General features: G+C 45.4%; 1 protein-coding gene across 5 annotated transcripts in view; it reads left to right on the top strand.

Annotated features, from left to right (window-relative positions):
• nectin1b (nectin cell adhesion molecule 1b) overlaps positions 1-14,912 on the top strand; it is a 166,444-nt gene that overhangs the window by 134,311 nt on the left and 17,221 nt on the right. For 4 of the 5 annotated variants that reach the window (XM_052078476.1, XM_052078478.1, XM_052078480.1 and 1 more), the window contains 2 exons: positions 8,292-8,383; positions 10,896-10,997. In XM_052078476.1, the coding sequence (XP_051934436.1) occupies positions 8,292-8,383; positions 10,896-10,997 (194 nt within the window). Of the gene's footprint in view, positions 1-8,289; positions 8,384-10,895; positions 10,998-14,912 lie in introns of all 5 variants that reach the window. The other variant, XM_052078479.1, reaches the window with a different exon arrangement.

Genomic DNA, 14,912 nt, shown 5'->3' with positions numbered 1-14,912 from the left:
GAGTGTGAGTGTGAATGGTTGTTCGTTTCTGTGTGCCCTGCGATTGGCTGGCAACCGATTCAGGGTGTCCCCCGCCTACTGCCTGAAGACAGCTGGAATAGGCTCCAGCACCCGCCGCGACCCTAGTGAGGATCAAGCGGCTCGGAAGATGAATGAATGAATGTTGGATACCGCTTTTATCTCGCCCGATACCAGTACAAGTATCGGTCTCGGTTGCCTTTAGTACTTTTGTTATATAATTTTTCTTCTAAAACCCAGTGATCATTTTAGATTTTTTTTGGGGGGGCCTTATTTTCTGACGCAGATGATGAGTTGCAGTGTGTCAAACTGCCGCAATAGAGCGCCAAATAGTCAGTTCTCCATCCATTTTTAAGTATCTCTGAGTGGTATCGGCAGCCTCCATGAGTACCCAATAGGGCCCGACTGATTATGATTTTCCTTTTCTTTCTTCACCTTTACTTTTTTTTGTTTTTTTGGGGGGGGGGATACACACCAACTAATCAACAAAGAGTGACGAAAACGCATTCCTCACAGATTGACGGCGTCCACTCATCTAAATTCTCGTGAGAACAATTGCATGATTCCGACACATTTGTTTGAAATCTGCCGATCCATTCCCGAAAAAGCGTTTTCTTTATCTGGAGTGCGACTCCCTGACAAAGTGACGCACGCATGCCAGGTGTAAGCAACATCCCGTAAGTTTTTGCATGAAACCTTTGCAACGTTTGCCCCCCAGTGGCATGAAACTATCCAGCAAAGTGTCACTGTTGTTGTTAATTGCTTCGAAATTTGGTGCTTGAATGTGAAATGCTGTTCATGCGGTGTCGTCGTCTTCTCCGAGCCGTTGTATTTGTAATCTACCAAACGCCTGGGGTCCGGATGTAAACCGGCTGTGTATAATTGTCACATTACGTGTTCTGCGCCACGACCAGAATTATTTTTTGATAAAGTTGTCCACCAACAAAAGACATTTGTTGCATTCTTTTCTTTTTTTTTTTTTCTCCTTCCCCATAAGCCATTCACAAGACAATGCGAGAAAGTAATTGCCTCCTGAATATCATCGCATGGCTTTCATTGCCAGAGTGCAATTAAAAGTATCATTAGCATTTAAATTGCCAAATAAGATTGTGATCATCAGAAATCAATGAGAGCAGCGAGGGTCAAGTCCAGCGTTGTGCCGAGTTGTTGCACGCGAGTAAAACAAGCGGCATTGTGATCTCAACAGGTTTCGCCCTGATTGGCTAAAAATGGCTCCCGCGGCTCATAAATGATGGTCAAGAGAGAGAGAGGGCCGCCTCTTTGTGAGTGCATTGTAGGACCTAGCCCGTAAATCTCTCACCCAGATTACTCCTCTCAGTTCGAGGGATTAGCAATGTTTTCCCCTCGCTATCCCTCCTTAAATCTCCCCTTAAGCTGCCCTGAGCTTTTGGTGTCCAGCCGAGCAAGGCGGCCGAAAGGTCCTCAAGGTTGGACGCCTGAGTGCAAACCTGGATGGAGCTCACCCTTTGCCCCCCACCCCCCCCCTCCTCCCTCACCACCCCCTCCCCACCCTACTTGTTCTCCTGGCCACAGGCGCGTGGCTCTTATCAGCTTCCATTAGTGTCAGTCGACTTCGAAAGCCCTCCACCCTCATTACTGCGTCGTGGCACAGCTGAGGTACGAAACTCGGCGAATGTCAACCGACTGCGCCGCACGCAGGCAAGTTGGCTTGATTAGCTTTGCGGAAGTGGCTGCAAGGACGACGCGCGTGCTGAATATTTGACGTCTGGGAGAGCCGTTATGCAGAAAGTATGCATGGGTATTATTATTACGTCACTATTGCTGTGGAATTTTATCTTGAGAGCAAAGGTTCTCAAAATGGGCCGCCTGGAACCCTGAGAATCTGCAAAATAATTTGCCGTCATTTGTCGCATAGAGTACGTCTGTCATCCCTGCATGTATGCATTTTGTATTTCTTTTAGAAGTAATGAGATACGCGTATTTTGCCAACATCATATTTATTTCTTGGGCGGCCCGGTAGTCCAGTGGTTAGCGCGTCGGCTTCACAGTGCAGAGGTACCGGGTTCGATTCCAGCTCCGGCCTCCCTGTGTAGTGTTTGCATGTTCTCCCCGGGCCTGCGTGGGTTTTCTCCGGGTGCTCCGGTTTCCACCCACATTCCAAAAACATGCATGGCAGGCTGATTGAACACTCTAAATTGTCCCTAGGTGTGAGTGTGTGCCCTGCGATTGGCTGGCAACCGATTCAGGGTGTCCCCCGCCTACTGCCCGAAGACAGCTGGGATAGGCTCCAGCACGTCCGCGACCCTAGTGAGGATCAAGCGGCTCGGAAGATGAATGAATGAATGAATGAATGAATATTTATTCCTTATGGAATTAAAGCATCTTTTCCCAAGTCATAGGTGGAGTTGTATGCATGACATGATCATGGCAAAAAAAAAAAAAGTCAATATTAAAACTCATCGACAACCGTGAATTCGTCGTTCAAATGTAGCTGTGCGGCACAAACGTTGCTCCAGAGATCCTCCAAAATTGCAACATGGGAGCCCATAAATGAGATTTTTTTTGGCAACTGTGTCAAAACAACTTTTTTCAGCTGGCATATGATGGGGAGGACTGAGATGGTAGAATGCTGAATTTCTTGTCAGGTTCATGATTTTTTTTTTCCTCCTGATAAGCCCAAAATTTCAATTGATCAATCAATCATGATCTCAACTGTGGTGCACGATACCCATCTGTATTTACGTTTTTTGCCTTTTTTTTTTAGAATAAACAAGACTCTTTTTACAAAATAACTAGTAGAAAGTACAGTGGCGCCTTGAGATACAAGTGACCCGACTTCTAAGTTTGTCGATGTACGTACCATATTGGACAATAAAACTGATTTGACTTGCCCATCGTTGACCCGACTTATTCATTTGTTTCTCTTGACTGGCAAGCAATAATTTAACATTAGAGCATTGTATGGAGGCAACTCACCACAACTCGGGTCACAACAAGCAGCGAGTCTGCTAGCTTGATGCCAATACATATTTCCAAATAAGATAAGATAAGAAAGGATATCTTATCTTATCTTATTTGGAAAGGCCATAGAGGGGCTAACAAATTGCCTCAGACGCAGTGTCGTCACGCTTGAAACAAGAGACAATTGAATACAAACGGTAGAGCAACACATGTAGATGGAAACTACAACGATCCTCAAAGCCATATATTTATTCTCCTGCGAAGAATGACAATTGGAATAATAACAGAGTAGCTTGAGACTTCCACCATGACTGTTTTATACAAATGTTTTTTTTAATATTTAATTTTGGTCGGGAAGGCTAGAATATTTTAATAGCATTCATTTCAGTTATGTGTGGTCACAGAGCGAATGAAACGTGTATCTCAAGGTGCCACTGCATCTGTTTTGAAATGTAGGAACTAAAAGTAATAAGCCGCCATCGAAATAAATACTCGCGTAAATGACAAATGACTGAAAAGTCCATTTCAATAAAGTGAGAATTTTGTCATTGCCGTCCATGATTCTTTTCCGCGATAGTTGTCTTTGATCGTTCCTCCAAGCAATGAAAATTGTCGATTTTTATCACCCCTATTTCCCGTCGCTGTCGGTTAAAAGAAAGAAAACAAAATTATGACATAGCCGAATTGCCAGCTTGTATATGCCGTGTAAAAGGGTCTATTGACTCGTACTGTACCCCAACTTCCTGAGATGGGACGTCCTTTAGGCAGCTGCGAGGCAAGCGCTCCCCTGAGCGACGCCAACAGCTGCGGCTTTGAAGCCTTTGGTGGCGCCGAGGCGTACAAATTGAAACTGATGACTTTTTAATCCAACAACATCGGTTATTATACTCTCCCGTGAGTTTGTTCCCACTCTTCTTTGCGCAGTTTCGCCCAAACAAGCCCGTGTCGGTGGCGTCAGCGGACGCCAGCCAGCTGTTCAACCGAGAGAGCACAAAAAAAACCCGGAGATTTTATGACATCCGGGTGCTAGCTTTGACAATGAATTAAACTGCTACGGATGTCACTTTTTATTTCATTCGGAATTGTATCATGAGGCATAATTTTTTTTGCCAAACAAAATGGTTTTGCAGACAAAATGTTAAGCAGAGTCGGCACGCCGGCCTCATCGGCGCCTTGTAAGAAAGAGGCTGTTTTGCTGAAGAGAAAAAAAAAGGAAGCAGCTGACTGCCAAAACTGTAGAAAAAATGTTACTTTTAAAGGAAAATTGCTATAAAATAATCATTTTTGATACTCACATACATATATAAGTACGTGAGCAACATCACGTTCACAATCACAGCAATTTCAGTCTTCACCTTATGACACGTTCACATTATTAGCTCATTCACTCCCAAAGACGTTTTTAAACGTCTTTTCAAGCTTGGTCCAGATTTGGCTGGTACCGAATGTGTTAATTGACCGTATATTATTATTAGATTAAATATAAAAGTAATACAATATGACATTGAATAAAAACATGCCAGGGCGGCCCGGTAGTCCATTGATTAGCACGTCGGCTTCGATTCCAGCTCCGGCCTCCCTGTGTGGAGTTTGCATGTTCTCCCCGGGTCTGCGTGGGTTTTCTCCGGGTGCTCCGGTTTCCTCCCACATTCCAAAAACATGCGTGGCAGGCTGATTGGACGCTCTAAATTGTCCCTAGTTGTGAGTGTGAGTGCGAATGGTTGTTCGTTTCTGTGTGCCCTGCGATTGGCTGGCAACCGATTCAGGGTGTCCCCCGCCTACTGCCTGAAGACAGCTGGGATAGGCTCCAGCGACCCCAGTGAGGATCTAGCGGCTCGGAAGATGAGTGATGAGTAAAAACATGCCAAAAAAATATTGCATATGTTACCCACAATGCAATTACGTATAAGATCCAACAGGTGTCCATTTTCAGGGACAGAAAATGAAAACAAAAAACGAACACACCTTACACTGGAAATCCAACAAGCAGCACTGAACCTCAAGACCGTGCGGCAAATGTGCTAAACACTTAATCCCCGTGCCGCTCTTGCGCAGTCGAATGAGATCCAAAACAAGTACTATCAAGTACTTGAAAAAAGTCATTTAATAAATAAGTCACTGGTGGGGCGAAAAAAAAATTCCCAAAAATAAATTTCACTTTTTATTTTTTTCAAACTGTCAAGGACTCACCTTACCATCTCACTTCCTTTGTGCTGCATGGACTATACACACACTTATAGACACTGCATTCTCCCAATTTTGACATCCGATGATGGCGGCCGAGGAGAAAAAGAAGGTTGCGACGGAAAGAAAAGCCCGGGGTGGGTGTCTGCCTGCGTGTGTGTGTGTGCTCGCCATGAAACACGGCGGCCCCCTCCGAGCTGCTGCTGCCAATGAAATGTCATCATGAGAGGGCCCCGCGGGTTTGAAGAAGAGATCTCGCCGCAAAAAAAAAAAAAAAATGTGTGTATAACCCCGGCGATTCATCCCATCGTGGAGGTGGATGTTAAAAAGTGTCAAATGTTGGCTGATGTTATTGAAAAGAAGCGACATGTAGGTCAGCGCAGGAGGCATTCGGCGGTTCCTCTCTTTCACTCGCTGTGGTTTGATGTCACGCTGCGTCGATGTTGGCTCGAAATGAGATTTTTTTTTTTTTCTTCCAAGGCGGTTGTTGAAGCGTTTTGTGTTTGCATCAAGTGAGCCCGATTACAAGTGTTGTCTTAATGATCCCGCCACCTCACTTCTGCGAGCTCCCGCAGCTCCTCGGTCGTCATCAGAGAAAATTAATGCCCCCCCCCCAAATGCCGCAATAGTATTGGGCTTGTTGTCACCTTGCCGAGGGGGCTGCCGATGATGCCGCATGCACCAACGCGGAGGTGTGGCCAATCCCTCGCATTGTCAGCCACGATGATGGAACCGTATGAAGCCAGTCCAGGATTTATCCGTACATTGGTGGTGTGAACTGAGCTCAGTCCATTGGTGGAAACCGAGTTCAACTGACAAGTGTGAGCGGCGTACCCGGCAACGACTTGCACTATTGGCGTGTTCGGTGCAGCCAGCCAACGACATCGTCGAGTAACTGCGAGAGTTATCTGTACATTGGGGTTGTGGACTGAAACCTTTCGCAAGGAAATGTGGCTTTTGGCCACGACATTCATCAAGGAGGAGACTCTGTGCTTGGTGGTTGCGCCTTCTCGGCAGCATGGGTATACCAGCACTGTTTTTGACTGGAGGAATGTCGGAGCCATTTGACTGTCGTTGCTGGACAGTCCCGGGGCGCTTGTGTCTTGCGCCTGTAATGGGCAGCATTTTCACAGCCCCGCATTGTTCAGCGGCGAGATCGGTGCTGTTGAACGGTCTGCGGCTGGATGGATGGAGGTCTTGTGGAGCCGACGATGAGAAGAAAGGAGCGTTGGCGCGGAGTGCCGATGCGGATTTGGAGCTGGGAGTCGCGGCTTGGAGTTTGAAGCGGATTACGTGGGACAGGAGAAGTGAACTAATCTCTTTTCGTCAATGGACGCTACAGCTTCGTGTTTGCTTTCAAAACTTTGCTTGTAGCAGACGTGTGCACATTTTTCAGCATGATGTCTCTGATCCACTGGTGAAAGGACACTTTGATCCTCTCCTCTTTCATCTAGAACTGCTTCAGACAACAAAGTGTATGCAGAAATGTGGTGAAGATTGCACGACTGTCTCTGTCCTATGTGTTGTCTTGTGTTATTTTTTGTTATTTTGACTTCAAAATGGCGCCGCGAGAGTGGCTGCCTTTCCAGCAGCTCCTATTTTTTGTTGTTCTACTTCTTCCTTTCATAACTTTGCTGCTGTGAATCTGGAATTTCTCCATTGCGAGACTAATAAAGGTTTTCTTAATCTTAATCTTAATCTTAATTTTAGACTGAGTAGATTCACTTGGGCCTGGTACGCACAAAACTGTCTTTGTCCTGATTTTGCCCCCCCCCCCCATCAAGCACGATTGAGCTTTGCCGCTGTAAGGGGAAAATAAGGGCAGGCTCAAGCGTCCGGCAGCAGCAAGATCCAGGATATTTAGGGTCCGGGATCATTTATTTTGGGAACAGACAGAAAAGAATTTCAGTCAGCCTTCAATATTGCACTTCATTCTGAGGTACGTGTTAAAAGTGGATTTGTCGAGAGAGCGGGTCTTGCGATCCGAAATATTGAACATATTTTTGATTTACGACCCAAAATCTCGATGTGTGTAGGAAAAGCCGACAAGCCCGGAATCATGGGAATTGCGACTTGAAATGGAATTGAGCCACTCCGGAAGCAGCCTGATGAAAAAGGAAGGAAGCGGGCATGAATAAAATCAAAAGGCATCCTACCCAAAGCACAAAATCCGTTGGCCCTCAGAAAATAAACTGGTGATCTGGACCGAAGAGAAGCCCTGGGTGGAAACGTCGATTTGGGCGAGGGCAACGAAGGAGCATAACTGACAATCGTTGCCTCTCCTTGCTGTCATGGTGCGGCGGTTGGGGGGGTTGCTTTTTGTCAGAGCGGAAATAATGAGCGTGAGAGAAAGAGTTAAGTGGCGCGCTCATGCACGCATTTTCCACGCATTAAAACGCCGGCTTGGCCTTGCCGGAAAAGGTCATGTTATTCAATCAGGATGTTGAACCGGCGCCAATGAGAGGCGACGAATGGCGGATACGAGGCGACGGTGTCGTCGTCTTCGTTCCCCGCGATGGCTCTTCGTGTTGTGCCGGGATCTGACTTTGACTTTCACGGTCAGTCATATTGTCACAAATTTCGTGGAATTTCTTTCGGTCAAAATAACTCGACGCGAAAGCAGCCAAAAAAAAAATTGCGGACTGCCGCTTTAGAGGAAGTTGGCACCGTCCTCGGGGTTCAAGGTTCCCATTCGGTTCTCTGAGGCAGCCTTAAGGTTGATGATGACATGTCAAGCAAGCGTGACGGGTCGGTCGGCAGTAAGTTTCGACCGACCCCGCAGCACCTGACTCACACATGCGCTTCTCCCCGCCCCCCCTTATATCCCACCTCATATTTCTCCCTCTAACCCCTACCTGGCATAACCACCCCCCTCACCTCAGTGTCCAATTACAGCCAACTCTCGTTAGCGCAGTGTCTTGTCTGCAGCCTTTGAAAGGGCAGGGCACGCGGCCGCCGCCGTCACGCAGCCGCCAAGTCCAGAACTATCAAAAGCCCGGGAAAAAGAGTGCAAAAAAAGGCAAGTGCAGGCAGGCCTTCTCATTACAGAGTGCCGTCGAAGGTGAGGGGGACGTGACGGGCGGCCGCCGCCGACGGTGCCCGAGTGTCACGTTGTCTTTGCGCTCTCTGTGTCCCTCTCAACAGGACCGACCTCCCGCCGGCTCACAAGCCCGCCCCGCCGCCGCCAAAGAAGAAGAACAGCGACATGAAGGGCCACTTGACATCCGACGACATCCAGGTACGCACCCCCCCCCCCCCGCCCCATTTCCTCCTTTCATTTCCAAAAGCATTTCATATGAATCATTTTCTAGCCGTTCATTTTCCACCACCCTCGTAAGACCCGAAGCTTGACTTTCACGATTGCGCTTAGGAACACGTTGATGCGATGGCGGCAAGGCAGGTGGACGCATTCTGAAAACAAAAAACAAGAGAATGTGGGAAATTTGGGAATCCCTGAAAAGAACAAAAACCACAATGTGTATTTACTGCAAAGCAGAATTGGCTAAGACAACCGCACGTCTACAATCGCTAACATTTCGGTATTAGCTAAGCTCATTTAGCGTACCACTGCTCGTTAGAATATTTTATCATGCCCCCGCAAGCGGTCAAGGACGGATATAGCCGCTAGCATAATAAGAGAATGTCGGAAATTTGGGAACATTTAACTCTTTCATGTAAGCGGATAACATGATATTCTGTCCGCTGTAGTAACCGCCGCCCCTCAAAGGGTTCATCCCTGAAAAGAACAAAAACCACAATGTGTATTTACTGCGAAGCAGAATTGGCTAAGACAACCGCCAGTCTACAATTGCTAACATTTCGCTATTAGCTAAGCTCATATTAGTGTACCACTGCTCGTTAGAATATTTTATCAATCCCACGCAAGCGGTCAAGGACGGATATAGCCGCTAGCATAATAAGAGAATGTCGGAAATTTGGGAACATTTAACCCTTTCATGTAAGCGGATAACATGATATTGTGTCCGCTGTAGTAACCGCCGCCCCTCAAAGGGTTCATCCCTGAAAAGAACAAAAACCACAATGTGTATTTACTGAGAAGCAGAATTGGCTAAGACAATCGCACGTCTACAATCGCTAACATTTCGGTATTAGCTAAGCTCATATTGCGTAGCACCGCTCGTTAGAATATTTTGTCAATCCCGCGCAAGCGGTCAAGGACGGATATAGCCGCTAGCATAATAAGAGAATGTCGGAAATTTGGGAACATTTAACTCTTTCATGTAAGCGGATAACATGATATTCTGTCCGCTGTAGTAACCGCCGCCCCCCAAATGGTTCATCCCTGAAAAGAACAAAAACCACAATGTGTATTTACTGCTAAGCAGAATTGGCTAAGACAACCGCACGTCTACAATCGCTAACATTTCGGTATTAGCTAAGCTCATATAGCGTACCACTGCTCGTTAGAAGAAACGGATATAGCCGCTAGCATAATAAAATAAAATAAGAAAACCTTTATTCGTCTCGAAATTCCCAATTCATAGCAGCAAAGTTATGAAAGGAAGAAGTAGAAGAACAAAATATAGGAGCTGCTGTAAAGACAGCCACCGATATTAAGCATATTCATACATCGGATTCAGTGGCCCACAAACTGACACCCGGTCATGTCCTCAAAACACAGAGTACCCAACGGTTAGCTCGTCGACAACCAGCCCACAACAAGCTAACCTGCGCTGACGCACACGTCACTCACCAAGCCAGATGTCACACGGGCTCACATGCACTTTGTTGTTGTATCGTGTGTTGACGTTGTCGTCGTTTAGTCGAGCTACAACAATTTCAACCGCTTTCTCCCACAATCCCAAAACATTATGAAAATGGATGGCCGTTTGCTCATAAGGCGCCGGGCCGCCCTGCGTGCTGAATTTCTCGCTCTGGAAGCCCGACGCTTGTTTCAGCATCTGCGCCTCGCTATTTCCACCGTTTGCATCATGCCCCTGTGCCACACGCAAGCCGTTAACTTGATGCAAATGCCAAGTTCAGCCGAGCGGCGAAAGTTGAAACCGCTGTCAAGCAAACAATTCCTTGTCAAAGTTCACATTCTCTCCTCCCAAAAATAAAATGAAATAAATGAAACCCACACAAGAGAGTCAAAGAAGTCAGACCCTTGAGCGCATGGAACACCGCAACTCCCAATTCTCGTCGGGAGCGCTTTGGGGGCCAAAGTTAACTTTGAAAGGAAACTACGTTACGTGTAAAAAAAAAAGAAAAAAAAATTGAGTACACATGAGATTGTATGCGTCTGTCTTTTTTGATGACGTTTTGGTGCACAGTTTGTGTGCGGAACACCGAGTGCAGTTTTTGTTTTGATACAATGAATGCCATTAGATCGTGATTTGACTTTTGAAAGGAGGCTTTCAACATTAATTTAGATTTTACGATTTCCTCCGGAATGCTCAAAGCCAATGTTTTGATGGTAAAATGTTTTTTTCTTCTCCTAATTAAGAGAGCCATTTTTGTGGTTTTATTACACAATGACCAAGTTATTTGACTTCTTCATGAGGAAAAAGAGGTTTGCTACCTGATGCAACATCCAGTATTACAGCTACATTACGGAAATCCGCCATTTATAGAATTTTTTTTTTAAAGACGTTACAATGTTCACTGTGTGCTTCAAATTTTTTTCATTCAATTATCTACACAGCACAACGTGTTTAAAAAATATCACGCACTGTTAGAACATGACGCACGGCTGTCCGACGATGATTATGCTTCCTATCCTTCTGCAGGTGGTCCATCTGGACAAAGACGAGGAGATGCAGAAGCTTCCCCTGCAGCCGCCTTACTACGACATGGCGCCCTCCGAGTCGACCCCCTTCACCGATAAGCCGGTGAGTGCTCGTCTCCATCGAGGCCGCGTCCTCGCCCGCCGCCTTCGGCCAGGCGTAATTGCCGCCCGAGAAGCTGAGCGAGGGGCCGGAGAATTGATTTACATCAAACGGGGCTCGGAGCGCGATGACCTCCGCTCCCAGCGGTGAAAGGCGAAGGGAGGTTTTACGAGCAGTCGGCCGACGGACCCGTTTGCAGCTTAAGCGCGTAAACTCATCGTTTACATCGGGGCACCGCCTATCAGGGGATCCGCAGATATTTAAAACGTTGGATTCTCACAAATCGGGGCCTTGAATAATGACACTTTGTTCTTAAATGTGTCATTCAGAGGACTGTTTCCCATACGGCGCCTTGTCCCACCGTTGCAGCTTCCGAGTTGTAAATGCAAGAAGCGCTTGCAACGTTAATATACCTCGTTCGCCAAATGTGAATTTCATCTAGGGGTGGGCAATCCCGATTGACAGTTTGTGTAATATCAAGGTATTTTAAGAGCTTTTCCTGATGTTATTTCCAATGTACTGTATATATTAACTCATTCAGTACCAGCCAATTCTGGACCAAGTCTGAAAAGACGTTTTTAAACGTCTTTGGGAGTGAATGAGTTACTGTAAGTGTATGATTTTATGGTGATTGCAGACTCATCACAAATTGGTCAAGAAAACAGACCTGTTAATGGTTGTCAATCGTCTGTGGCAATTTAAGTGCTTCTGACTGACGGGTTCCAGGATTGAATGTCATTTTGAAACATAATTGAGGACAAATGTACAATATCAACTATTTTTAGACTTGCAGTTATTTATTTTTTTTATTTTAGAAAACATGCACATCATTTTTGGCGTCAGGAATTCAATTCTTCATGTTTGATCGAAGAGCAAAAGTGTTTTTTTGTGCTCACCAAGAGAAATTATTATCTCGCTCCTAATTTGATTTCGTTGAGTATAAATAAGGCCGATTAAGACTCGTTTGGCTTAATTCATCCGACTGCCTGTGAGCTGTTTGCTGGCAATTCGAAGTAATTGCCCTAAGATATATTGATCTACACACTACAACACTCCCTCAGAGTGTTCAAACTTACATCTTGGATTTGACGGAAGTGGCTTTAATCAAAAGCCTCAGATATGACCCGATTTGATAACCTCTACCTTCCACCTGCAGACCGCCTATCTTACTACGCTCCCATAGCCAGAACCGCACGCCTGACCCCGGCTCGTTTTGCACAGCGCCTCACCTCTCCTCCGCCTCCCACTAAATCCGCCGTAATGACTTGACGTTTGCGTAGCTGGTGCCTGAAGATAAGTGTAGCATCATGGCGCTGCGTGTTGACCATGAAATGGCTGCCTTGTTTCATCAGGCACTCCCCACCCCTGGGAACCCTCCAGTCCCCCCCACCCCCTCGGAGCTTGAGTTTGCTTTGGCTAGAGTCCCCCGGTTTGAGTTACACAAAGTCTTTTGGGGCTTTTAAACAATGAGCGTGAATTGTGTGCTTATGTGTGTGTGTGTGTCTCGCTGGGTTTTATGTAAATGTTTGCTGGAGCTACCCGACGATGGCTGAGTTCAAAGACGTTTTTTTTTTCAATGTGATTCCCTGCTGCCTCGCGCACGACACCGACCTGCTGCCGAGGGTATTTGGCAGGTGAGGCTCATGATATGAATAGGATGCTAACCGGCTAGCGCTTGCCTTTCTGTCACTCTGTTCATTTTTAGCTTAATTTTTTTTTTCCAAGGTGCAGTTAGTATTTAGTTTGGACTGAAGCGAGGGAAAGAGCGTAGGGATTAAATATACGGTATATCTCGCTATTTATTTAAATAGCGATCTATATAGCTAGCTAACGTTTTCTATAACACTCCTACTGCTAGCTTGATCGAAAAAGTCCGAAAAATTAGACCAAGATAAATCATTTCAAAACATTGTCCTTTTCAAATAAGATCTATTTTTTGTAAAATCTTTTCAAAAGCCGTAATAACAACTGAGATCATTTAGTTGCACAAGTGTGAACACCCTCTGACAACTGGGATGTGATTGTGTTTAGAATTCATCCATCCATTTTCAAATCCGCTTATTCTCACAAGGGTCGCAGGGCGTGTCGAATTAACGACTCGAATTCATGATGAGTGATAGGCGGCACACATCTGCCACCATTTTCAGTGCCAGTGATTTACCCCAAAGCCCATTTCAGCCGTTGCCGTAGTCTTAATGGCATTTTGTTTTTCACTTTTTATAAGAAGTCTCTTGGCGGTTTCATGTCAACACTTCCCGCTCTTTTGACCTGTTCATTCATAATTGCTTCCACCTCATCTGAGGCCCTAGTTCCAGCTGAAGAAAAACAGCCCCAAAAGGTCTGCCCCCACCGTGCTTGACTGTAAGTATGCTGTTGTTTTGGTGATGTGCAGCGTTGTGTTTGCGCCAAACGTACTTTTTGTAATTACTGGATGGCCAAAGAGTTCAACTATGGTTTTGCTGGGCCAAAATAAAATGTCCAAAAGGACAATGGGTTGTTGGCCAATAAATACAAGGTTAAAAATAAATGAATCCATGGACTTGTACAGGTCATAAGCCACATTAATGGAGAAAAAAAAAGGTTTCAAATGAATTGTCTTGGTCTTATTTTTTTTATATCAGAAACAGGGGTAGACTTCTTATTTCCACCCTACCTATCGAGCTTTCCTCCTATCAATCGCTTTGTCAAGTTGATTCTCAAATCTACATCTCTATCGTTTACTCTCTCGATCTCTTCCTAACGAGTTCTACCTATCGCTATCTCTGTCTGTGTTGCATCTTCCCCCTGCGTAGCTGCCAAGTCATGGGGCACTTATTATTTGAGTAAAGCACAGACAGCATGAGGAGGCTGGGTGTGATCATGAAGATTGTCTCAGTGCCAGGAACAAAAATAAAACGATCTAACGACGAAACACTGGGAACGTAGCCAGCAGCAACCTCATACATTGCAGAACAACGCACATGCACACACATTCACACACACACAGGCGCGCACACAAGCACACGTTAAATACATAATCGTCACAATCTGAAGTTATAATGCTGTGCACCTCTTGCTCTGACCTGAAGAGATCAACCATGGCCATTTATTTGCTTTATTTACTTATTTTTTAAGGGGCTATACAGGTAGATTTAATGCAACATGGCATCTAACAAAACAAAGCAAAACACCACTGCCAGGTTGAGGTATGAAGTACGAAAATTTGCTCCGTAGGAGCCTTGATGGCAGATGGTGCTGATGTCGATGTGAAAAATTTCAGCAAAGTTAACCATGCAACTATGGGGGGTCACACTCGGTGCGGCGCAGACCTCCTACAAGGCCAAACAGTCTTAAGCTTGACGCCCACCTGTGGCATATGTCTGAATTCATTTATGCATTTTTCCCTGAGGATTCTAGACAATTTTGGGATATCTCAATGCAAAAGCATATTTAAAAAAAAAGATGATTTAAAAAAGTTGCCAGGTCACTTAAACAAACTTAGTTTTTTTTAATAGAAGCCTCTGGACAGATAGTTAGTGCTTCAACATAAAAGTAAGAGAGTTAAGTATACTTACCCTATGTGGAGCCTTCAAACATTGTTTCTCCATAAGAACACCACGAGTCACAATTCTATTGCTGCATACAAGAGTCTCTTTTTCTTTTCTTTTTTTTAATTGTCAATGCAACACTTGTGTTGATTTTGAAATGGTGCCACTGTCCATTGCTGAGGCTTCAAATCACAGCACTGCAGCAAGCATGTGGATGTTATTGCAATACCAAGCATCCTCCACATATTGTCGGCGTGTTACTTTGAATCGACAACAAGTGAAAGTGCTAAGTCAAAGCTCTTGGTGCTCTCAGGCATCATCTAAAATGGAAAACCGAGCTCCGCCGTTGATGCATTTCTCAGCTGTCAGCATAGTTCTATTTTTATTTTTT

The sequence above is a fragment of the Hippocampus zosterae genome, chromosome 10, assembly GCF_025434085.1.
Source record: "Hippocampus zosterae strain Florida chromosome 10, ASM2543408v3, whole genome shotgun sequence".
Taxonomy (NCBI): Eukaryota; Metazoa; Chordata; class Actinopteri; order Syngnathiformes; family Syngnathidae; genus Hippocampus; species Hippocampus zosterae.
The sequence above is the reverse complement of the archived record's forward strand: the minus strand, read 5'-3'. Positions and strand labels throughout refer to the sequence as shown.